General features: G+C 39.4%; 1 protein-coding gene across 2 annotated transcripts; it reads right to left on the bottom strand.

The window, feature by feature from the left end:
• Window positions 1–1,187: 1,187 nt before the first annotated feature.
• On the bottom strand, window positions 1,188–26,418 carry ldhd (lactate dehydrogenase D). Of its 2 annotated transcripts, XM_088418435.1 has the most exons (11): window positions 26,281–26,418; window positions 18,682–18,794; window positions 17,001–17,142; window positions 16,698–16,839; window positions 14,423–14,582; window positions 14,085–14,284; window positions 13,783–13,911; window positions 12,015–12,142; window positions 11,466–11,556; window positions 8,805–8,916; window positions 1,188–2,110 (listed from the first exon to the last, which is right to left on the bottom strand). In XM_088418435.1, exons 1-11 carry the CDS (start codon window positions 26,353–26,355, stop codon window positions 1,930–1,932), a joined length of 1,473 nt encoding a protein of 490 aa, XP_088274561.1. In that variant the 5' UTR covers window positions 26,356–26,418; the 3' UTR covers window positions 1,188–1,929. The 2 variants fall into 2 exon arrangements, with proteins under 2 accessions (XP_088274561.1, XP_088274563.1); XM_088418437.1 differs by lacking the exons at window positions 17,001–17,142; window positions 18,682–18,794 and having other exon boundaries at window positions 26,281–26,373.
• Window positions 26,419–26,487: the final 69 nt, after the last annotated feature.

Raw genomic sequence — 26,487 nt, forward strand, 5'->3', positions numbered from 1 at the left:
GGGTCATCATGATATGAATTTGAATTATTTCCTGCACAATGTGTTTTTTTGCAATTTTGACCCGTTTGTCGTTGTGTGTTAATGGATGTCCGGAGTGGGATACGTTTTTTTCAGATATTGGCTTTGGACACTTTGGCATTTGTTAACCAATTTTAATTTAGTAAAGGATCAATTTGAGGCATCCAATTTTTTAATTAGACTTGCTAACTTTATCCGCGTTTTCGGGAACTCCAGATTATCAAAACGTGGAAATCATCAAAGTAGGAAAAAGTAAGCGGGATTTGTGGGGATATTATTTCATGTTGGAGGCCAAAGTAACAAGGATGGATCTTTTAGGTATTAAGTATTGTTAAATGAACCCATGTCAAGTAACTGTCAGTGACTCCCCTGATGGCTAATCTTCTGGACATGGTTTTGGAGGAGAGAAGTGGGACTCTGCAGGGTTTGATCACTCTGTGGAAGGAAATGAAGACTCACTCGGACACGGATAGTTCCACTTGCCACCGATGGATGATCTCTTGGTTTGGTAAATATAAAGAATTAGTTAGCTTGTTTGTCCTCTGCGGTTGTTGTGTGTCCTTTGTTTGCTTTGTGATTGGGTGATCATTACTGCGGTTAGGCACACATCTTTCAATTTTTAAGTCCAAAACCTGCAAGAATTTTCAGGATTGTAAAGAAATTAGGGCTATGGTAGAATTTAAACAACTGCTGTTCCGGACACTTCGGCCGTTTTGCCCTTTTAGGGTTGAACCAGCTTTAAAATCAATGTCCTTCAGATATCATTTTTAGATACCATTTTGTATCGTTTAAAGTTCACTATTATTTTTCACCTTTGACTAACATGTTTGAAGAGTTTTCGTCCAGAGAGAGCATATTGTTTAGTCATAATGGACTTTTACAAGGATGGGTGAATTTTCTTTCGGATGATATTATGAATAAGCAAGTCTCTGTTTAAGCTGTATGTCCGGTGTTTACAGGACATGGGGGAGATGAAGGCCAAAGAAGGATATTGGATGGTGCTTCCTCTCTTCTATGTTGCTGCAGCTGGTCTGAAAATGGAGGGTAGGGGATGAAAACTACTGTTTTGACAAAATGCATAAGCATGCTATGGAGAACCAATGCAATGTCGGGTTGAGAAGTTCTGGGTCGACTCTTAACAGACTGGATACAATAACAAACACAGTTGATCTCTCTTGTGTGAGGTTTTATTGGTAATTCTTTTAGAGTAAAAAAAAAAATAGATCACACTTCTTGGATATGTCCATAAATTACTATTCATTAAGATTTGATGCCTGGTAACAGGGTAACGAAAAAGAACAATTTCTAAAAAGCACAGCCATTCAAGTTTTTGTCCAGAGGTATTCAGTGCAAGTAATAATTTACTTATTTATAGATGGGCACACCTTAAAAGGTAATGGATGACAAGTAATTTGCATCCTCAAATCTAGTGTAGCAATTATTCTTTATATGTGCCTGGTCGACTGTGTTGCAGATTTCACCTAGTTATACCAAGCTCTTCTTTATAGCGTTCAAAATCTTTGTCATGTTCCTATGGGTTCAGCATTTTTCCAGGTTATTTCTTCAGAGCGATGTAAATGATGGTATTGCCTATGGCCAATGTTTCCAGATCTGAAATATTTAGCACTATTTATTGTTTGAATAATCAGTGTAGTGGATGGACTCATCAATCGCATTCCAATACTTCATCACCTGAAAAATGACTGGATTCAAACATAAGGTTCATTTTAAGTATGTGTTTCAGCCAGCTTTAAATACCTGGAAATAAAAACTTAAATGCTGATTAAAACCCAGATTTTTAGTTAGCAGCAAAAATGAAGAAATGTGTCTTATTGTTCCAATATTATTCTAGGTGAGTGTACATGCAGTGTAGTGTCCTACACACTTTTGTCACTTGGTTCACTCTACATTTCAAGGCTCTCTTGGAAGCAAAACCTTCCCCGGATTCATTAAGTTGTTTGGGTCAAGGGCATTCTTGATGTCCTGCATGACCTGCATAGTCATGCATCCCATCTCTTCATAGAGCAGTGCTCGCTTGCCCAAACCCACTCCGTGCTCTCCTGTGCATGTACCATTCATAGCCAGGGCCCGTCTGAGAGAAAACAAAGAAATGTTCATCAGGAAAAAAAAAATACACAGATAATAGTAATGAAAAAGTGCAAAACGTTACTGGATAAATTGCTCATGAAATAGGATGTGATCTGTGTCATAACAATACAAAAAAAAATAAAATGACCACAAACATTATTTGATGTTTTTATGCTTTTTTTGGAGCAGCAGTAGCTTCATTCACAGTGTCCTCTGCTTTATGTCTAAAGACATATTCTTATTAAGTGCCCTATTTCCATAGACAAGTACTCAACCAAACCAAAATCATCTTTACATGATCATCACTTCTGAGTAGCAACAGCACTGTTATGTTTCTATTTATAGACATAGTATTTTCTCATGGACTGATAAATATCAAGGCTTGTAAAAATGCCTGTGTGACAAATTCCAGATTCAATCAAGTTGATATATTCTTTTTTGGTATTCTAAGATTTCTTTGTATGACGGTGTGCCAACATCTTGGCACACTGATTGGGTTCGAGATTGGCTGGTTTCTGACTTTGATTAGCACTTGGAGATGTCAATAGCCTTGGGCATGTTTACATAGTAACAAAAGAAACAATATGGTTGTTTTATTCTATTTACCTTATACCAGTCACTTTGGCATACAAACGTGCATCAAATGTCTTCACGTTAGCAGCAATTTGTGCTGTGTCATAAAATGATAGCATAACTGACATGTGGTTTCTTCGCGTCTTAAATCAGAGATTCAATGGTAGAAACCTAATGTAATGGCAATAATTTGGGATGAGGAAGTAGCGAGGAAGTCAAGCTAAACAGAACGCAAGCAGCATTCTGAGGAAACACTTCAAAATAGAAGCTCGGTATTATAGGTGTTTTGTGTATTTCTTGGTTTATGTTATGTTTTGAGTTGTTAAGTTATTTTAGTTCCTTTCATGTTTTGGGTTTGAGTTTGTGTTCTTCATCTTTTTTTGTCCCCATGTCTGTATCTTGTTAGTCTGATTCGTCCACCTGTCCTCGTCATTCTGTCTTTGTAGTTCTTGCTGTCAAAAAAGGGGAAACCGTTTTTTTTTTGTACATTTACTGAGTTTTGTTTTGTAAGGAACTTGCCTTTTTCCCAAAAAATACTGTAACATGTGAACGTGAACTCTTTGAAATTATATATATATGTTATATTATTAAAAAAAAGATCAAACAAAATATTTTAAAAAGGTACAAGATACATTGTCATTTCCAAGGAAATTGCAGTACTAAAATATTATGTGAAAAACTTACACTAATAAAAAATATTAATATCTCTATCTGTTTTTTCTGCGTCCTGTTTTTGCATACCTTAAAGTTAATTAAATACGTCTTTCTGCATTTACTCCCTTTCTCTAAGCTTCCCTGCAATTGGGTCCACAATCCCCACTTCCACGTCGCCCTCTGACAAATGTTTAGACCCTAAATGGACCCAGTGATTAGCTCACAGCTAGAAATGGGCCCAGCTGATGAGGTAATTGACCTGGATCGTCTTCAACAGAAAGATCAAATACTCGCTCTGTTTCCTAAGCAGCTAGTGGCCTTTACAGCCGCCTTGACAGTCGTGCAAGCTCGGTAGTCGCCCTTCATCCATGCAACGGCGGCGCAAGCCTGGCAGCCGCCCCCTGTTCCCGCTACAGTGATGCAAGCCTGGCAGGCCCCCCCGTTCCCGCTTCGGCAGCACAGGCCCAGTAGCCGCCCTCAGTTTGAACTACGGTGGCGCAAGCCTGGCAACTGACCCCCGTTTATGCCATGATGGAGCAAGCACAGTAACAGCCTTACGTTCCCACAACAGCAGTGCAAGCATGACAGCTGCCCTCCACTTCTGCTATGGCGACGCAGGCTTGGCAGCCAAGCCAAACCTGGGGAAGCCCAGTGGTCGCCTCCCATACAAGCTCATGCCCAGCGGCAGCCGCCACAGTCTCTGGTCAGCGCCCAGCAGCAGCTGTCTCCTCAGTCTCCGGTCAGCATTCGACAACAGCCACCTCCTCCGTCTCCAGTCAGTGTCCAGTGGCAGCTACCTCCAGGGTCTTCAGTCAACGTCCAGCAGCACTACCACTAGTCACCGGTTGAGACCGGCAAGGTCACCGAACCCACGAAGGCTGACTGCAGTCACAGCAGTTCCGATGTGCGCCGTTGCTGGGGAGATTCGCTATTTGCCATAGCTTCTCCCTGCTGTGCACCCGCCCGCGCTGAATGCACGGCACAGCCAATCCCTACTTGCTTCTTCTATCGGTCGGCCCTGCTCTGGGAACTGGGAACTTGTGCGGGTGGGTTCACAGCAGAGAGTGACTACGCGCTGCACACGCATGGTCTTCCTTCGTCCATGCTTCTTCTGACTGACTGACTAACTAGGAAATGACATTTAGCACTGACATTTCAAAGTAGAAATGGTTCCGGGATAATTGGAATCTATTCCCAGGATGACTTTATTCCTGATATTCGGTACTCAACCCTACACAAGGGTCAGGTTGAAAATGGGTCGAAAATTAAAAAGCAAGCCTTGATAAAGGCCACCATAGCATGTTCAAAATATTGGGGGACGACACCAGAATTATATATATATATATATATATATATATATATATATATATATATATATATATATATATATATATATATATATATATATATATACACACACACATACTGTATATATACAGTAATCCCTCGCTGTATCGTGGTTCATCTTTCACAGGTTCGCTGCTTCATGGATTTTTTACAGTGTGACTATTTTTTACAGCGCATTGTGCTAACCCTTGAGATAAAATATTGACGCTGTACTGTATTGGTTTTTCACTTCTCAATTTATTTCAAAAGGCAAGAGGATCAAAAAGCTTGCTTTGTCTCTCCTGTGTCTCTCCTCTAACTGCCGTGTGCGAACGTGCTAGTAAGCACATTGATTGACAGCTTGGTCTCTGGGAGCCGATCACGTGACTCGTAGACATGCCAAGAGCAAACGCGCACACTATGGAGAAATGCGCAGCTTTGGAAATCTGACTTGTATTTCTTTTATAATAAATTGACATTTCAAGTGTATTGTTTTGATATAAGAGGCTTCACTTTAATTCGATGTCCGGGCATACCCGTTTATAAAAATCTTGCTCAGAAAAAAATAGAGCTTAACTACTACTCATAGCAATGTGCGGGTTCAGGACGAAGAGGCATAGCTGGGACTGTGAAATCCGTGAGTGACAAAGTTTCCAACTTTGTACTACTATATTAAAATGATTGTTTCAAACAAATTTGGGGCTTTAAAACAGGTTTTGATTTTTGGTTTTATTCTATAGTTTAGCATTGCATTGTGAAATAATTAAAAAAATAACTTGGCTACTTCACGGATTTCACTTTACGCGTGTTATTTTTGGAACGTAACTCCGGCGATAAACGAGGGATTACTGTATACACACACACACACACACACACACACACACACACACACACACACACACACACACACACCCTGCATCCCCCGATGCATGACTTCTGCCACGGGTCCCCCGGACGCAGTTTTTTTTTTTTGTAGGGGCGTTGATAAACAATTTTTTCACAATTTTTTCGTTGAGAATGCAGGCTGCAACGGAGGGTGCAGAGTTTCAATGCGACTCATATTCTTTGGCTGCCTTTGCCAATTGCTACTTTCAAGGAGCTTTATATTGGATGTTGTTCAAGGTAGAACGCAAGCAGTCTATTGAGCTCAAGTGTGGGTCCAGATAGCAAACTTTTCCCCCCATCCAAAAAACACAAAGGCTCTCTGAGAGATTTTTGGCTTTCAAAAACGACCCGGCGCCAATGCGAGATTGACAGACAAAACAAGATTATAAAGAGAGAAATAGACTCTCATCGACATGAAAGGATAGAATTCACATTGTACTATTAAATAAAACACATAGCAGTTGAACAACTGATTTGAAATCATCTTCTATCACTCGATGTTTGTCAATTTTAAGTCATCTTTCAAAATATTGTGCTTTTCTACTATGAATAAAACGGTTTATATAATTTATAAAATACTGTATGTATTTTAGAGCTGGAATTTCAATGCAGTGATATTTTTGCTCAAGGTTATCTTATGATGTCAGAGTGTAATATCGTTCCATGCCTAGTCAAAAACATTCAAAATAAATAAATAACGTGTTACAATTGAGGCTGATAACTCTCCTAATATGTTGAAAGATGAACGAACTCACATGTTTCATGCTTTGCACACACAATTTAGCTGCTCACTTGAAAAAGTTTAATTTCATCACTCATTTGTCATAAATATACTGTGAGATATTAATATTTTTTATTATGGTAACAGTTTTTCACATAATATTTTAGTACTGCAATTTCCTTGGAAATGACAATGTATCTTGTTGTACCTTTTTTAAATATTTTGTTTAATCTTTTTTTTTAATAATATAACAACTATATATTTTATATCTCGCTTCAAAGAGTTCACGTTCACATGTTACATTATTTTTTGGGAAAAAGGCATGTTCCTTACAAAACTAAACTCAGTAAATGTACAAAAAAAAACGGTTTCCCCGTTTTTGATCTGTCTTGCAAAGCAGACTGAAGTTGTATGATAATTCTTTGCAAATCTATACATTGAAGCGTAAATCATTTTTGATTGAATCAAATCACTTTTAATCAGAGACCCCAAAATCAGAATCGACTCGTAAGACAGTCAAATATTCCCACCCCTAGTTTTTGGAAATCAAAATATTTATCATTGTCCATTGACTCTCTTACTCGGCAAAACTTGACCTCTTTCTAACATTTTTTACTATGACATTTGTTAATATCTGTTGTTGGTTTTTGCTCACACGTTATGAATACAGTTTGAACCTTAAAGGGATATTGTGTAAGATTTGACAGTTTTTCATTATGGACAGCAGGTGGTTCTGCATTTGCCATTGTCCGTAGCTATAACAAACATGGCAGTCTCCGGAGAAGTGCCACCCCACTTGTAATATAATTTAATGATCTATGAATTTACAGTGGACCCCTGGTCTACAACGTCCCTGCCTTACATTTTTTTCAGCTTACAACATGACTTATTGTCCCCATTTTTTTCACGTTCGGACAAAAACGCCTCCTCAAACATGGCGGTCAGTGTGCATGCGTGACTGCGAGTCGCTCTACGCTCATACGTCTATACACGTATCACCGTTTACATCATTAGGACGCTGGTCGGCGTCACAACTCCCTAAGATAATGGTCTGCTATTGGTTGGCGTCACAGAAGCACTTAGATGCTTGTCTGCTATTGGTTATCCGTAATGGTTTCCAAAATGGCAGAATGGAAAAGCTTTGCTTGTCTGTCACTGCTTACAAAAACATATTTATAGTGCAATTTAGTGCTTAATTCAAACTTGAATTGGTTAGCCTTGGGTCCCAAGATTGCTAGTGATGTTAAAGAGAGAAGATGATTTATATGGAAATGAAGTTGGAAAGGAAGCTGGAGATATTCAAGAGATACGAAGAAGGCTAAGCTGGGCTAGGCCACTCTCACTATGGAATATGGCTAATAAGAAGCTCGTCACGTTACTTAAAGGTAAATAAATCATGTCTATATTTTTTTTATTTATGATGTTATTTAAGTAGCACTCACTATACTGTTTTGATACCAAGTTTTAACATGTATAAACAAATGTATGTTTTTACCAGCGGTTTTACACACATTTGTTATTTAACAAAGGTTTGGATTGTAATTTATTCCAGTTTAGCTTCAGTGAAGGGGGTGGGGAATCGGCAGAAGATGAGAATAACAAGAAGTCAGTAAGTTTATTATTTGGATGACTTAAAGTGTACCTCCGAGATGGATATCAGAAGGTTCTTCGCCCGCAGCCTGCAACATAAGTCTGTCCTAAGTTCATGCTAAGTTAGCTAACATTATTCCTTGTGTCAAAACAAACATATATATTTGCTGCACAAGCTGTCGAAGGAATTTGCATTACTATAGTAATTAAATGCTACAGCATTAACTCCACATAAACAATGTTCACAAGGTTAATGAATATTAGATTTGTTTTTCATCTGTAGTTCAATGAAAAATAATGCAGCTTATTGTCTGTTGGCTCTACGTGCATGATAATTTTGAGAAACGCATCATTGAGCTTGTGTTAGTTCACAGTTATAGCAACAGAATCAAAGGTGTCAAACATACAGCCCACGTCCTAGCTTGCAAATGGGTTTAAACTGGCCCACGAGATAATTTTGAGATGTACAAAAATGAGCTGAATTTTTCCAACCTGAAAAACTTGAAATGTTTTATGACTAAAAGTAATGTTACTATTTTATGATTTAATAGTAATGTTGTACTTGCGTTATTTTGGACAGTATTAAAGGTCTATCTTCAGGAGGAAAAACATTTTTCCCTATCATCAAGTTGTGGGCCATATACTGTACATACTACAGTATATACTGTATTTACTTTGACATTTGCAAATATCTGTTGTTGGTTTTTGAATGTCTCGTTGATGCAGTTTGAATCTTGGACTTAATTTGTCCTTTTTAATGTGCAATTTTTGGGACTAAATACATTTCTGTCAGGACCCATAGTTTTTTGGTATTGCATGTTCCTAGGACCCAATAGCTTTCAGAGGTAAAATGAATACTGCTTTACCCATCAAAATCTCTGAACGTACACTCAATATAGATATTTATTAAAAACTAATAATAGTACAAGAAATAGAAAAGAAACATTACCTTGCCAGACGCTCACTGAACAGATGGACCCTGTGCAGTTCTTCTGGGTCGTTAGGATCCACGACCATCAAACAGTGAAAGTTCCCATCACCAACATGGCCCGCAATAGGACCTGCATGAGCGTTCCATTGTGCAAAAGGTTCAATAAAATACAGATTTAATCGAATAACATTAAATAATAATAATGTTTCACTGCTAAAAACAGCATTGCAATTGAAATTTGTGATTAAAAAATCGGATTGAGACATTCTGTAAAAAGTGATGATGTTCCCTTATCAGAATGACATTTGCGCACTTTGTGCGTGACAATGGAAAGACAGATTGCAATATATATATATATATATATATATATATATATATATATATATATATATATATATATATATATATATATATATATATATATATATATATGTTAGAATTCAGCTAACTTGTGTCGCCAGGCTGTATGAAATCTGCCTGCCGCCCTAAGCCTGGGGCATTCACTTCAAAAGTTGTGTGCCATCTGTGTCGTGTGCAAAAACACATGTAAATGGGCCCATACTGTATCCTTAATTGACTGCTGCAATAGCTAACCGAGTCATTAGATCACCATCTAAAGGCCTCACTTTGAACGCGACATGATTGAATGCTCACAGCAGGAAGGCGGTGCAAGGCTGGGAATGCAATGTTTGCAAAGGATCAATTTGGTGTTTGGAGTGACACTGGATTTGCAAACTTCAATTGTTTAACCAAGGCAGCAATGATACACCAAAGCACGGCTGGACACACACGCTACAGTGCTTTTAAAAACTTTTGGGAAAGAGAGAGCTCCACACGATTGTTCTGTTTCACATTATGGGTTGATGGGGTTATTGTTTTGTCCTTTAGTGCCACCTTGTGTTCATTTATATTATATGCCCAAGAGGCTCTGTCGTCGGTCAGTTGAAGATCGCCGTTCTACAGTTAAACACCTCGTTCGTGGCCAAGTTGAGAAATTATGTCTGTGAGTACATGTTGTCATCCTTGTGTTGTTTATGTGTCCGAAGGATGATAGCGTGTATATGTTCAAGTTCTGTTTAGATTTGCTTCCTCTAGATAGTTAGAACAGTTGCCAAATGTATTAGCTTGTTAGTAGTGTATGTGTGTGTGCGGAAAGCTAACTTCTCAAATGTTGCTAGTCGAACGAGTGTTGTAAGTATGTTATAGTGTGTAACGTATGTTTGATCAATATGTGAATATTGTAAATTGTTAGAAAGTAATTATATTTCATTTCCATGTTATTGCAGTTTTACAGAGAGAGAGAAAAGAAAATGAGTAATGGTTCTAATTGGCTGTACAAGCCAGGAAAACAAGTAAAGAACTTAAACTTCCATGCTTTCATTGGACCAACTCAACTCGTGTTAGCTATCTGTCTAGTTTGACAGCGGTTTACGAACTCCCTGTTTTATGAATTTTTCATCTTACGAACGTGGACCGCACCACCCCCTCTTACGGACAAACCTTTCGTCTTACGAACAATCCAACATGCCGGTCAGTGTGTCCGCACTATTTTTTTCGCTTTGCTGCATCAACAAAGATACCTATTCTCGCATGTCACGGAAACGCCGATATGCTACTGGTCTTATAAGGTCACACTCACGGTCTCAGTCACAGTCTCAGTCACGGAGATGCCGATATGCTATTGGTCGATTAAGGTCACAGTCACGGTCTCAGTCACTGAGATGCGGATATGCTATTGGCCGGCGTCACGTCAATCACAGAAATGCCGAAATGCTATTGGCCGAACCCCTTCATCTCGCTTGATGGCACAGCTGGTCGGTGTGTTGTGAAGACTTTGCAAACTTTATCTGTTAGTCATGGCTTCTAAAATTGCAAGTGGCGCTAAAGGAAGAAGTAAGAGGATGATGACAATAGAAACGAAGCAGGAGATAATAAAAACATATGAAGGAGGCACACGCATAGTTAACCTTGCTAGGGAGTATGGCCGTAACCACTCGGCAATCTTCTAAGGGCAACGCTTTCCTTGCCAGGGGACGGACCTCGATCATCAACAAAATAGAGAGGCTTCTTCTATTATGATTAAAGAGAAGGAAATCGCCGGTGATATGTTCTCGTTTGAGAAAAGTTCTCATTTAAGAAAATAAATAAATTCTGCGGATTCATCTCTGCTCCCCTCCGCCTCCACCCAGCTCAAGTCACGTCGCCACAAAGGTAAATATAATTTTTCCTTTGGATATTTATGTTATTTAATTTAACTGTACAGTAGATTATGTTACAAATTCTTAATATGTGTATCAAGTCGTGATGTTTTTACCTAAGATTTTTGCACGCGTTGCACGCATTCACTAATTAACATAGGTTTGGATTGCCCGTCATACGAGCAATTCGAGTTACGAACATAGCCGCTGAACGGATTAAGTTCGTAACACGGGGGCCCACTGTGTGTATGTATGTATATGTGTGTGTGTGTGTATATATATATATATATATATATATATATATATATATATATATATATATATATATATATATATATATATATATATATATATAGATAGATAGATAGATATGTATATACCTAAGTTTTGAGTAACCAACTCTTTATTTGTGTTCTCACATTTGATTTTGTGTGGCGCTGATGGCATAGAAAAATAACTTTTGCATGTGCAGTGTGCAAACCTGTTAGTTTGTTTTCAATTAGGTCCGCTTTTGTCTCCACAATGATTTGAGGCAAATGAGAGATAGGAACACAGACATCTGTAGAATAGGCCTATGAACAAACATATTGGGAAGTTAAAGTCACACACTTTGAACTGCATTAAAATGTTGTGAAAAGTATGAAACGGCTTGATATAAATCTCAATTTTATAATGATCAATTGACAAATAACATTTTAGAAGGAAAGAAAGACGTTTTAGCAAAACAGAACATTATTCATCGCTCCTCAAAGCATATAAAGTTGTTTTTTTTGTTGTTGTTAGGAGGGCTCATAAAGGCATTTTTTAAAAATGTTTACCAGTAGTTTTTATGCATTGAAACAGGAGTGATATGGCTATATAAGACACATTGATTTGATTTGGGAATTTTTTTATTTTGCTTTGTTCTTGTCAAAATGCACCATCAAATTTGGTGGACTATTTTCTAGTTCTGCTTTTGTAGTAATTTTTGTAGCATTTTACTGCTTCAATTTTTCATTTGTTTCATAAAGCAAAAGGTAGAACACCTTACCTTGCAACAAGGCCTTAGAGCCTGTGCAGCATACCAGGCATCGTGCCGAGCTTTCCACAATTTGTTCCGTGTTTCTGCATCTCTTGCCCATTGAAAATCAGAGCCACCATTAATTTGTGTAATTTCCTCTGTGGATTTAATAAAATAGAATAGAATAGATTAGAATAGAATACCTTTGTTGTCATTGTACAGCAGGTATACAGTGAAATTATGAGATGTGCTCCGATTGGTGCATACTGTATTAAAAAAATATTAACAATAAATAGAATGAATAGAATACAGTAAAATAAAAATCCGAGTTGAAGGGAGTGCAATTGTTTTTGTTATTTTAGATATGCTCTAGAGCTCAGACCATTAATAGCTCTAGAGAAAAAGCTGCCTGGGTTGTTAGACCAAATTTTATGCATGAAAAAATAAAGCATAAGTTTTGATGCACAAGTTGTGTACATATTTAAGCAGAGAATAAAAAAAACATCTTGTAATCTCCAAAATTTTAAACTTTCTGCATAGGAGCGACAAGTACCAGATGAAATTTGAGGAAATGTTGTTTTCCATGTTCTGTTCTCTTCGTGTCATATTATATCCATTTGGTTATGCTCCTTCCAGTGTTGTAGTTTTAGGTTAGAGTTTTTATCCAATCAGAATTCAGGTAACTAGTGTCACCAGGCCGAATGAAATCTGCCCAAGGCCTTCACAATCAACAGTTGCAGGTGTCTGCGCACTGTGAGTGTACAGGCACATCAAGTTAATAGATAGATGCGATAGCAAATCAGATCACAAGGTGGAGACAGTAAAGCCAGCTAGAAAGCCTCACGTTGAACGTGACATGTACGTGCTCTATGATTGAATACTCAACATGGAAGGCAGTGCTACGCAGGTCAAGCAAGCTTGGCTGTGACAATCCCTGTATCCTGTGATTCAGTAAAGCGCTCATTCACGGGCTTTTTAAAGCGAATTAAAACATACGATAGAAAAGGATTTCTTGTTGAAACTGAAACGCACAGACAAACTGAACAAGCAAGTCGCTGAAGTCTTCTTGAGGAAAGAAAGAAAAAGGGATTTTGTGTTGAATGAACTGTTTTGGGAGACACCTGTTTTGGTGAGTGCAAGCATTTTATTGATGTATTTTGAAATGTGTGTGCATATAGTACACAACTCGAGTGAGTGGAGAGCAAGATGTTAAGCGAGGGAGGGAGGGATATCATGAGTGAGCAATGATAAGAGTTGGAGTGAGCAACAACAAATTTTGAGCACAGAAAAACTTTTTGCTTGCTAAAAATCTCTCATTGCTCACGATAGCCGTTCCTCCCTCGCTCAACATCTAGCTATCTGCTTGCTCGAGTTGTGTAGTCTCTGCACGCTCAATGTGGCACACACGTTATGAATGTGCCACAATTCCAGCCAATCAAAGCTAGTAAAAGTACATCGATTGACTGCTTGGTCTCCAGTTAAATTGCTTTGTTGCATTCACCCTGAAAGAGGAAACGAGATTGCGTCATATCACTATGGCGTTGACTTATATCATAAACTAAAATCAGTTCTATCAAATGAGACAATACAGTAATAATAATAATAATAATAATAATAATAATCATCATCATCATCATCATCATCATAAAAATGATCCCCATACAATGTTTCGAAAGAAATCCACGTGTTGACACGATCTTGTTTGTTCTTTCCGGGTGAAATAATTCAAATAAGTCAAGGCTGCTCCACAAAAGGGGGCGCCAAACAAATTAACAAATGAATTCATTCAAAGACTTACCAGTTGTGTTGACTTGTTCTGCAAGACTATGTTCAGAACCATGAAACTCCAGGAATAAGGTTGGAGTAACGGGATATGAGAGAGAGCTGAACTTGTTGCATGCATTGATCATCACATCATCTAAAAACTCTAACACACAAAAAAGAAAAAGGGTGACAATCATGTTGTTCATATATGTTATAATTGATTGTAAGTTATCCAATTGTAATAACTTAAGAGGCAATATTTTCTAGGCACTTTGTGGCCGTTAAATTGTGTACTGACAAACGGTTTCATATATAGCGTGGGTAACTTGTGCTCACCAATTCGAGCGATGGCTACCCCAGCTTGTAGGATCTGCACAGTGCTATCCACAGCAGCCTGTACAGAAGGAAATGAGCAGACTGCTGAGACCATGCCTTCTGGAATACCATAGAGGCGCAGAGTTGCCTTAGTAATAATTCCCAGAGTCCCCTCTGATCCAACAAACAGGTTTGTCAAGTTGTAGCCTGCTGAAGACTTCCTAAAGTTTATTAATAATGAAGACAGGAAGAAACTTACATAAGCAGTGTGTCATTTTTGATGCTCCTGTGGGAAAATGTTTGTTTGGACACAACACGGAATTATAAATGAATATGAACTTTTTTTCCTTCTGTCTTACCTCGGACGTCGGCCCTTGCCAGCAGTGTGAATAATAGTCCCATTAGCAAGAACCACCTCCAGGTTTAAAACATTTTCTCGCATAGTTCCATATCGCACTGCATTGGTACCAGATGCACTTGAGGCTGCCATTCCACATAGTGAAGCATCAGCTCCAGGATCTAAGAGGAAGTTGCATTTTAGATTTGTTTTCTGAATCCTTTTACAAATGTTAGGAGCAAAGCTATCTGGGGTCATAAAGTGTTTAGAAACTAAACAAATAGATTTACTAAATAAACAATAAGTGTCATACAATAAATTTGTTTGCTGGCAACAAGCTTGTCCACAAAAAAATAAATAAAAAAAATAGCCAAACAATAACTCGAATGTCAAAAAAACCCTAAGGCCCCAAGTATGCCACTGTAGTAGTAAAATGTTGGTTGGCTCTTTCTAACCCCCAAACTTGCTCTCCACTGTTTATCTATTCGATTAAAGGCATATAGACTGATTTTGTATAATTACACATTTAAAGACAAAACTAGCTGAAAAGTATGGTATTCGGTAAACCAAGAAGGTCACCAAAATTCAGTTACAGTATCTGTCAGTCAATCACGGACAGACATCCGTTTTGCTGACACCCATTTTGCCGACAGACCAATGAATGACAAGAATGCGAAAAAAAAAATGTCGGAATGTTCCAAGTGTGATTTTCATCAGTCATTGTCATCGTCAGATTAGACATTCCATCAGACAGTCTGCCTGCCCAATGAACTGGAATCACTTTATGGTCAATGAAACTATTATCACTTTTCTCTGCTACAAAGTGTCGAGGTATGTCCAGTTAAGTGAATAAACTGCCTTGGTTTAATTCAATACTTGTAATTCACAAGATGAACACAGCCAGCATTACGGGGAATGTGTGCTGCCTTTATGAGTCATGGTTTCATGAGCCAAAGTTCATACTGTACGCAATCTTTCGCAGCGGGTTTTTTGTACAGACCTAAAGTGTAAAGTAATGTTTAAAATTAAGTGTTAAAATAATTTTTATTGTTTTGCTTTTTAAATATGATTTACATAAAGAAATTGCTTGCTGATAGTTGAGCAAAGGATTCTGGGATTCCTTTCTGTGTGCAAAGATGTGTGGTAATTCCACTGACCAATGGGCACGTCCCAAAGTTACATACTCACTCACAGGAAATGCAAGATAGAAGCTTTTTGATTCCCTGATGAAAGGCATTATTTAGTAAATTGAAGCTCAGCAATTCATTGCTTTTTACTTGATATTATGGATGAAATTTAGACGACTGTGACAAATTTCAATGGAACCCTCACCTAAAATGGTCAAGCAGTTATAATTGATGAACAGACCTGAAAAGTTTGAATATCATATAAAGCATTATAATGCCTCAGAAAGGACATGACTGCCAATTGCAGTCTGGTTCCAACTGCCCACACATATATGCAATTTAGCAGACATGGTGACTTATTGCAGCTTAATGTCAAGGACCTTGGTTTATTTTGACTCTTTGGCTTACTAACATTGCTATTGCATATTTTAGGTGTTATGCAATGGTATAATTTCTGCAATTATACCATTGCCATTAGAATCATTTTATGTTCTGGTAAAAAAAAAAAAAACAGAGTTTAAAAAAGTTTTTGGGGGGTGATTAAGGAAAACAGAAGTGAGCGATGGGGGGTTATCGATGGAAGCGAGCGACAGACTGGCCTGACGGAATAACGATTCCAATTTCAGCATAATAAAAATGGTGGACCAACGATGACAGCAAAAAAACGTAAGATACCCACTTCTGCCGAAATGTGAACGAGAAAAAGAGATAGATAGCGCTTTCTCCACATCATAACAATTCCCCTCGAGAGAACGAAAGACAAAATTTTCATATATTTACATTTTCCAATAGATCTCATTATATTACATACCACGCTGGTGTAAGTAAAGTACATTTTTAACTGTCAGACTTTTATATAACAGCTAAGAACAAATGCAGTTTGTTGACATACAATTCATGTGTTATGTTTGAGAACGATGTATCAATATATTCAAGATCTACTGGATGATAATTAGCATGTATGCCTCAAAAAATTATGGAATGGCTGTCTATGAAAGCTACAGTGTGCTTTCATCCACTGGTGGATGACAAAATGTGGATGTTCAGTGGAACACATTGTAGTCATTTATGCCTAGGAATTTGCATTTCTTTCTTTTATTTTTTGGTCACTGGAGCATTGGGGATTCTGGTCTAAAACGTCAGCAAAAATGGGGTTTGGGTTTGACTGACCAACAGGAAACCAGAGTCCAGTATCTCGCAGGTAGGCATTGAGGGTTTTTCGTGTCACACCAGGCTCTATTGTCACATCAAAATCATCCTGGTTGAGATCCAAAATCTGAATCATATTCCTCAAGCTGAAACACACACCACCCTAAGGAAAAGGGAAAAATACATTTAATATTTGTTATGCTTTCTAATGATATGCCACAACTGCTGAGCTTCTAGCTTGGAGGAAGGACGTGACTAGTGTAGCTGATGGTGATGGATATCAGATTGGTGCAAAGTGCTCTAAAAGATACTGCTTTCTTTCACCTTTACTGCTCCTACACCCCCTTCCAGGCCAGTTCCAGTACCAAATGGGATCATAGGGAGGCATTTGTCATGGCAGACTTTGGCGAGTGCGCTGACTTCCTCCACACAACGTGGAAAAACAACCACATCTGGTGGACGGCATCTATACCAACATTGACATGAGAGCTGATTGGATTGTGTGTATATATATATATACACACATACATACATACATACATACATACATACATACATATATATATATATATATATATATATATATATATATATATATATATATATATATATATTGTTGTGGTTCTGATTGTGATAAACCTGGGATTGGGTTTCTGCAGTGTAGGGGTAGCTCTACATCGAGTGGGATAGAGGGAGGTCGGCCACCCACAAATTCCTTAATAATTTGCCTTATCACCTTCAACAGAAAGCTGTTCAGTAGCAGTTTATTAAATCAACTTGAAAATATGAACAATATGTAATTGTTTTCTTGACTGATTTTAGTGTGCTTAATAAATTAGTCAAATAATATTACAGTGCCCCTTGCATGTTTCCTATTTACTGGATGTGGCCACCCAAACTAAAAAAAAAAATTGAACAACTCTGATATAGACTGATCCTATTTTTCTTCATTCTATGGGCTTCAGCTATCTGTTTTCACGGCTGGTATTCATTTTTATTATTCAAGTTTTGTTGTTTTTTTTCTTAAGTTGCATAATTACTTTCAGAGGCAAAAGTTTTCATAGGGCTTCAGACTAAATTGTATTTTCAGTATTTTCATCTTTTCATCTCATACTTGATTTTTTTGATCAATCTTTAATCGTCGAAACAACAGATGGAAAAATATTTCCCCTGAAAGAAATAAACTCAATGTGGGAAGAAAATGTAGCCATATTCAGTACATTTGTGCAGTCTAAAAATATTATTTATTTAAGCATTCTTGTAGTCGAAGAAGCAAAGGCCAATCCCCTTTATTATTAATATTTTAAATAAATTAAGGATGCACTGAAATTTCTACCACCTAAATTTTGGGGCCAAAAATGGCATAAGTGCATTTTCAGTTTTTGGCTGAGGGGTATCGCTTGGTAGGCAACGACTGTAAAGCATTTCAGCAGGTCGAGCAAAGATCACTGCTGTGCTTCCACTTCTTTCCTGGGGGTAGGAGAGAGCCAAAAAAAAAAGATTTAGCAAGGAAGACACACATCCTTAACCTTTTTGTAAATCCTGTCGACAAAAATACATAGGGGAACATTTTTAAAAATTTTACTTAATCATAATAAATGGTCTGTCTAGTCGCTTATATTTACTATACCTCATAAAATAACTATGGACTGACTTGTCTTCTATTTTAGTCATTAGATTGTTGAATCAAAAAACAAGACAGCTGATTCTGTTATAAACATTCAAACATTTAGCACAAAGCTGGAGCACACGAAAATAAGTCTCCTTTAAACAGGTAGTAAAAGACAGAACAATCTTACGCAGTTTTATTTCATTTTCATAGAACAGACCTGTGCTTGATACACTTGAGACATTACAGTTCCTTCCTGAAGTTGATTAAAAAAATAAAGTTTATTAAATAAAAAAAGTTTATTTTTTTGTGGGTGTTGCCAAGCCTCTCATTTTTGGTTTGACATTTTCATTTTCATTTCAGTGCATCCCTAAAAATAATGATTGAAACAGTGACCTGTGTACAGATTCATCTTTGCCATGTTGCTCTCTGACAGCAGCTCCCAGTGACACTCCATCCTCTCCGCATATCGATCTGAATGCAGAAAGCGCACTGTCCAGCGCAGCACTCTGTGTACATACAATTAGCATGAGTTAAATAATTACCGTATTTTTCTGACTATATGCCGCAACTTTTTCCACATGATTTGTGTACATACAATTAGCATGAGTTAAATAATTACCGTATTTTTCTGACTATATGCCGCAACTTTTTCCACATGATTTGAGCCCTGCAGCTTATAGTCCAGTGCGGCTCATCTGTGTTTTTTGGGAGGTTTCTTTTGTTGTTTTTTTGTTTGTTTGTTTGTTTGTTTTGCTAGCCACCAGCAAGCAAATGAATGCATCTGTTCGAGTTGTCAATTTATGGAACAACTATGAAATAGAACTGAAAAGATGTGAATCAATGGCTGTGTTCAAAAAGAGTTTAAAAAATCTATTATTTAAAAAATCTATATATCTAAATTGAATAAGAGAATGTAAAAAAATTGGGGTAATTTGTGATGTATAAATTTTACATACAATACACAGTATATGATTTTATTTATGTATTTATGATTGTGTATATGAATTATATAGAATGTTTTTATGTTCACTAAAAAAAGTATCAAACAAAGGTAGACCAAAAAAAGATGCTTTTAAAGTGTTGATTTCGATTTTGAATTGCTATTTAACTAACAGTATTCTGTTCGTGTTGAAAATATACATCCTTCCATTTTATATAAATGTTGTCCAGAAAATGCGGTATCTGCAACTTAGATGAATTACTTTTAAAAAAAGACGACTCTCGCGTTTTTTGTACCTACCTGGTACCTGGTTTTGAGGGTGGGATGACGAACAGTTTTAATGAATTAGTTTTTTTCTTTAAACCACTCAATATTCAGTGGCATGAACTCTATCCATACATATGTTGTTTTTATTAAATACATGGCAAAAAACACAACTTGAAAAAGTGAGTCAAGCTCACCGCTTTTCCCCCACTCATACAGAGTAACTACAAGTGTATTCGCACTGGTTTGAAGCAAGTTGGTGTTTTCGTGTAGGAGTTGACACAAGGACAAAAAAAAAAATACCATTAAGTGGTCTTCGGCGCCACCTACTGTCTTAAAGTGTTACACACAAGTCATTTGAGAAATTTCTATCTGTTGTTCTATCTATCTCAACCAACGTTAAAGAGCTTGGTTCAAAAATCGCGGGAAATGCAATAAAACACATAGGTTTAACATCCATCGAAAAAAACGTGTAATATAATGAATGTTGGTATGTCCAACCAGGTACGCATGAACATATGCGTCATAATTATTTAGTACGCCAAGCTGCAACAGTTTAAAATTTGCAGCATGGTTGTAATTTGAACTTTAACATGATTATACTATTAGCGTGAAATTTCAACTCAGTAGTGTTTTTTTTCAATGCTTTCTCCTTTGATTTCACAAAGAAATCATCGAAAAGGTCCCGCATTGGTACCATGTATGCACGAGGGTTAAACTCGTGAAAGAAATTGCACTTAAATAATGCTTAAGTATCAAGCACTGCAAGTTAAGATGTTTTATTAGCTTTGATAAATGTACTTGCACTTATATAGCTAAAGCCTTTCTACCCTAGTTACACAAAAGGCTTTACAGCATAGGTGTTGAACCGGTCGTCGGGGGCCGGTATCCTGCATGTTTTCCAATTGTCTCTCCCCAACACACCTGATTCAAATAATTAGCTAATTAGCAAGGTCTGCAGGATCTTGAAAATGGTCCTAAACATTTGAATTAGGTGTGTTTGAAAGAGGGTTAGAAAACAAGCAGGTCACCGGCCCTCAAGTCCTGGAGTTCTATACCCGTGCACTGACTACTCATTTACCAACTGATGATGCAGCATTGTGAGCAACTGGGGGTTTAATTGAGAGAATTGGAATTGGAAGATGGCGGCACGCAATAGCGCAGCGGCTCACGGCTCCCCGCGTTTCTTTAATTTTGTCTTGATTTTACGAGCACCGACGGTCTGTTCTTACAATCGGCTTTTACAATCGGCAAGATTTAGTAGACATGGGCTACCATTACGAGGTTGCGGTGTCTAGCAAATTCCACCGAGCACATAACATGCCGAGTGACATTGCCAGAACACCAGGCTCGCCGTGGATTATTGTCGGGTCCTGTAGATCAATAGTCCCCATCCCCCGGTCCGCGGACCGGTACCGGTCCGTGGTTTCAACTGGTACCGGGCTGCGTGGGCTGCAACCGAAATAATGTTTTGGAGATGATTTAGTTTAATGGCACGTGCACACCGAGGCGAAAAAGCGGAGAGTTTTGTATTTTAGTCAATGGAGTTCGCGTGACTAGGCGTGAATGCACATCGGGAGACGCGATGTACGCAAATGGAGCGACGCGAATGGCCACGCGCGGTCACGAGAAGCGAAATTTCGCTTTTCGGATGAAGTTAATTTTTTTTTTACTTTTTCTCCAAGCAAGAGTACTCACCTGGCTTGTAGAAAGGCGGAAGCGAAAACTTGGGACAACTGGTATGTGCAGCATTTGCTTCACTTAACAGCTGTTGAACCGTAGTTACTGTGCTAAGCTAACGATAGCGCAGCATTGTCAGCACAATATTTACCAAAGTCTCAGCCACTTGATTGCAACATTGAAACTTTTATTTTTTGGCAGGCGAGTATTGCCGCAAAGTATAAAGGTGCTGTCGGTGAAAATATTGGCTCTCTCACATCCCAGAAAAGTGAAAGTTTTCAGCAATGCTCTTCTTTCCGGATCTACCGTAAAGTGCACAGCAAGTTCACTCCACTCCCCTCCCCTCCCCTCTCCTCTCCTCTCCTCGCGCAACAAAAAAAGTGGACAAAAAGTGCAACAGTGACAGAAAGCCCCGCGAATGAGCGTAGCGATTCGGCGAATGATTTGGCGTTCGGTGTGCACGTAGCATAACAGTTTATACGTTTGTGATGTGGTTTTTAGAGCAGCCAGCACCCCCCCCGGTCCGCAGTATAAATCTAAGGCGTTGACCGGTCCGCGGTGATGAAAAGGTTGGGGACCACTGCTGTAGATGACAGAGACGGCGGAGAAAGAGGAAGCAGAAACGAGGCTGCAGGAGCGGCCTCCTCTGGCGACTAAGAAAGCAGCCTCACAGACCACCTCTTCCCATCATCTACCTCACTAACGCCAGATCTATCGTCCACAAAATCGACGAATTAGAATCACAACTGTACGCGAACATCTACTTACGGGACTGCTGTGCATTGGTGATTTCCGAAACCTGGCTACATTCGCAAATCTCCGATGCTGTGGTGCAGCTACCTAGCCGCACGATGCATCGCGCGGACAGGACCAAGCACTCCAGTAAGGGCAGAGGGGATATCTCTGTATCCACGTGCATGACTCCTGGTCTACCAACAACTGTACCGTAGTAGACAGACATTGTTCTCCCGACCTGGAGTACATGGTCGTAAGATGGAGGCCTTTTTTTCTACCGAGGGAGCTAACAGTGATGACAAGTACAGCTGTTTATATCCCCCCTGATGCTAATGTTGGCATAGGTCTCTCGCTGCTGTTAAATGCCATCAACAAGCACACCGTCGGTCCACCCCGACGCCGTGCACATAATAGCTGGAGACTTTACCAGGGCAAGTCTGAAACCAGTCCTGCCTAAGTTCCACCAGCACGTTAAGTGGCCAACCAGGGGGAAAAACACTCTCGACCATGTATACTCCAACATCAAGCACACATACAGAGCCACCCCCCCCCCCCCCCCCTCACCTGAGTGAGTCGGACCACTTTTCCCTGCTGCTTATTCCAGCATACACTACTCTCAGATGGCACATCAGGCCAAGTACCAAGACCATCACTACTTGGCCTGCAGACGCACTGCTCCAGCTGCAAGACTGCTTCGCACGCACTGAATGGGACATATTTGATAATTTCGATCTGTCAACATTCCAATCCTCTGTGTTGATGTATATCAAGTGCTGCATAGAGGAGGTCACCAGGGAGAAACGTGTCTGGCTCTACAACAACCAGAAGCTATGGATGACCAGCCATGTCTGCAGCCTGCTAAAAGCCCGCAACACCGCCTTCAGGTCCGGTGACAAAGCTCTGTACAGAGTTGCCCGAGCAGACCTGAAGAGAGGAGTCAAGGAGGCCAAAGTGGAGTACAAGAGAACTCTGGAGCTCCACCTTGCCAGCAACAACCCTTGGCGAATATGGCAGGGCATTCAGACTATCACAAATTTGAGAGAAGCAGGGGCAACAACCAGGGACCCCAGCGTGTCTCTTGCTGAGGAGCTTAGCAGCTTCTTTGCACAGTTTGAGACACAGCACACAGCCACATCTGCACCACCCCGCCCCCCACCAGCCCCTGACACCCCTCCAATCATTCTGACAAAGCAGGAAGTGAGACGGCAGCTGAGGGCGGTGAACCCCAGGAAGGCCACCGGACCAGACAGAGTACCTCGGAAGGTGGTCCGAGCCTTCGCAGACCAGCTGGCAGGAATCTTCACTACCATCTTCAACCGCTCCTTGGCATAAACTGTCATCCCACCCTGCCTGAAATCAGCCACCATCATCCCGGTACCCAAAAAATCCGCTCCGACTAATCTCAATGATTACCGCCCCGTTGCATTAACACCTGTAATCATGAAGTGCTTCGAGAGGCTGGTTCTCCCTCACATCACAGCCTGCCTCCCCCCTACCTTCGTCCCTCACCAATTTTTTTTATCGGCCGAACAGGTCAACTGAGGACGTCATAGCTGTAGCCCTGCACTCTGTGCTGAGCCACCTGGAGCAGAGGGAGAGCTATGCCAGGGTGCTCTTCATTGAATACAGCTCGGCCTTTAACACCATCATCCCTGACATTTTGATCAGAAAGCTGCTGGACTTTGGCCTCCCTTCACTCACCAGTTTGCGGATGACACCACCGTCGTTGGGCTTATCTCAGGGGGGGACGAGTCTGCTTATCGGGACGAGAACCAGAGATTGTTGACTTGGTGTTCAGTGAACAACCTGTCACTGAACACCTCCAAGACAAAGGAAATCGTCTTCAGGAAGTACCACCTAGACTCTAGACTGGTGACCTTCTACCGCTCGGCCATGGAAAGTTTGCTGACTTACTGCGTCGGGGTGTGGGGGGGCAGCTGTACTGAGGCAGATAAGAAGAGGCTGCAGAGGGTGATCAAGACTGCCCAGAAGATCATCGGCTGCTCTTTGCCCTCCCTGATGGACATCTACACCTCCCGCTGTCTCAACAGGACCAGGAGCATCATCAAGGACAGTTCTCACCCAGGTTTCCACCTTTTTAACCTGCCCCCCTCCGGAGGGCGCTACAGGTACCTGCGGTCCAGGACCAACAGGCTGAGGGATAGTTTCTTTCCTAAAGCCATCACCTTCATGAACAATAACATGCACTGACACCCCCCCTTCATACAATGCACCTTCATTGTGCAGTTCAATCCAATGGACTACAAATGTTTTATGCTGTTGCTCCAATAGCTTTGCACTTTCAAATGCATTTTTGCACATTGTATTTATTTATGTATTTATGTTTGTCTTGTACTCCCCAATTTAATTTTATACCTTCCGGTTTTTAAAATGACCATAAAAGACTATTCTATTCTATTCTATTCTATTCTATTCTATTCTATTCTATTCAGTATCTCACAGCGACTATATACACAACATCGGCGTTAAAAAGGCCATTCATGTTTGAACATCCTACTATGTTGCTGAACTAAAACAGTTCTGTACCAAGTGGGTCAAAATATGAGAAACATTACCATATACAGAAAACACTTGATTTGGGTTATTGCTCCTGAGGGTGACCCAACCAGTTAGCAGCTTCTGTGGGCAATCACTTTTTCACATATGGCCACATAGGTTAACACAACTGCACAACACAAAACTGCAATTTGTGTTTACTTGTGTTTTATTTGACTAAGTGTGTTGTATACTGTACAATGACATCTATTCTATTCCTTTTTAATATTTAAATTTGTTTAACGAAAGTAAACATTTATGTCTGATGAAGAAAAAAGCAAAACATAAAAACAAAGAGGAAGGGGTCAAACACTTGTCACAACATTCATATTATATCACCAAACCACTGTGACTTCCGGACTGTTCCTTTTCCTAATATTTACTTATTTGTTTGATTTGAATTTTACTGTGTGGTTTCATGTTATACATGTGACAATAAATCTCCTTGAGTCTTATTTCTTCTTATTTCACCTACAGTAATTTCTTTATCAAGACTAGATGTTTCATGAAGACTAGATGCTTCAAATAAGATTACATGAATATGTAAACTGACTGACTTTACCTGAGATAATGACTTTACTCAATCAGATAGAAAAAAAAGACTTGGGATTTTCTTAGGATTTATGTCTTATGACTTGCACACTTTCACACGCGTGCGTCTACCTTGATTCAATTATATGTGCTCCAAACTTGAGACTTTGTGTTGACAACACTGAAGCACGTAAACAACACTTTATTTTTTTATTTGTTAAGCCCCAATTTCCATCCGTCCACCCGCCCATCCATTTTCTTCAGCCACTTATGCTCGCTAGGGTCGGAGGATTGCTGGTGCCTATACCAGCCGTCTTTGAGCCGTATGCAGGGGCCACCTTGGACTGGCTACCAGTCAGTCGTAGGGCACACATAGACAAACACCTATTCACACTGACAATTTGGGCAATTTGGAGTGTCCAATATGCCTACCATGCATGTTTTTTGCAATGACAAACGGGAGCGGAGTGACCCATAGAAGATCCGCGCTAGCACGGGGAGAATTTGCAAACTCCGCTCAGGAAGACCGGGCTTGCGGGGCAAGATGGAATTGGACCAGAGATTTGTGAACTGTGAGGCAGACATGCTAACCACGAAGACCCCAATGTCTTCATGAAAATAAAATGCAGTGCTTTAGTTAAACCTCTAACAATGTAAACACTTCTGACACATCCTGATCGTTATACAATGTACAATCGTTGTACAATTCATGCTTTATGTTCCATATGGTGACTTCAAAAGCATAAATAACAACTCTAGAACAGGCGTTGCCGAAATTTGCCCAAAACAGTGTGAGTTCTTAAAAAATTCTAAAAGGCTGACTTGCTCTAAAACAGTCAGAGTCCCTATCCCATTGAAGGGAAAACGTTGCGAGTGTGACTTCACTCACACTCGCACTTCACGGGTGCGCAAGGACATTTTGAGAAGTTTGCTCCATTTGTCAACCCTCGCAAAAGTCCACATTTCAGTGGGATAGGGGCCCTGACTGTTTTAGAGCAGTTTGGTTGGACCGTTTTATTATTAGATCAGTCAAATATTGACTACTGTTGGATGCACAATATAAGTCTAGCCAGGAACCACTTCATAGACAGTATAATTACATACAAATCGACGGTCACACGTTGCACAATATTCAAAACGCATTTCTGCGCAAAACCAGAAATGGAACTACTTTTACAACTGCGTTCAAAGCTCCTACCTCAACAGAACATTGATATTTTTAATAGCGCACACGACCCTGACCTTAATAGAAAAATAAATGGCGTATACTTTAACGAACAACTTACTCTGGAAATGTTGACTGTTTTAAAGCTGCACCGCTGAGAAAAAAGTCGCTGACTTGCTGTCATCAGAAGCGACATGATTTTGTTATTTTAAGTATGATAACAGCATTTTGTCTGTGGTGTCAAACATTTTCATTATTGTACTAAACACTTCCTTTCAAATATTCAGAATAAGATGCCAACCTTAGACGCAATCATTCGTCTTTTTCT

Source organism: Hippichthys cyanospilos, chromosome 6 (assembly GCF_059441005.1).
Source record: "Hippichthys cyanospilos isolate Australia breed blue-spotted pipefish chromosome 6, RoL_Hcya_1.0, whole genome shotgun sequence".
Taxonomy (NCBI): Eukaryota; Metazoa; Chordata; class Actinopteri; order Syngnathiformes; family Syngnathidae; genus Hippichthys; species Hippichthys cyanospilos.

What these genes read in the sequence shown, in the direction of transcription:
- ldhd (XM_088418435.1), bottom strand. Translation starts at nt 26,355, where the DNA reads ATGTCGCTTCTGATGACAGCAAGTCAGCGACTTTTTTCTCAGCGGTGC. An exon ending in GGGGTGTAGGAGCAGTAAAG is followed by an intron (nt 16,840 to 17,000) that starts GTGAAAGAAAGC and finishes CCTTTTCCTTAG; the next exon opens with GGTGGTGTGTGTTTCAGCTT. An exon ending in AATTGAAAACAAACTAACAG is followed by an intron (nt 8,917 to 11,465) that starts GTTTGCACACTG and finishes ACGCTCATGCAG; the next exon opens with GTCCTATTGCGGGCCATGTT.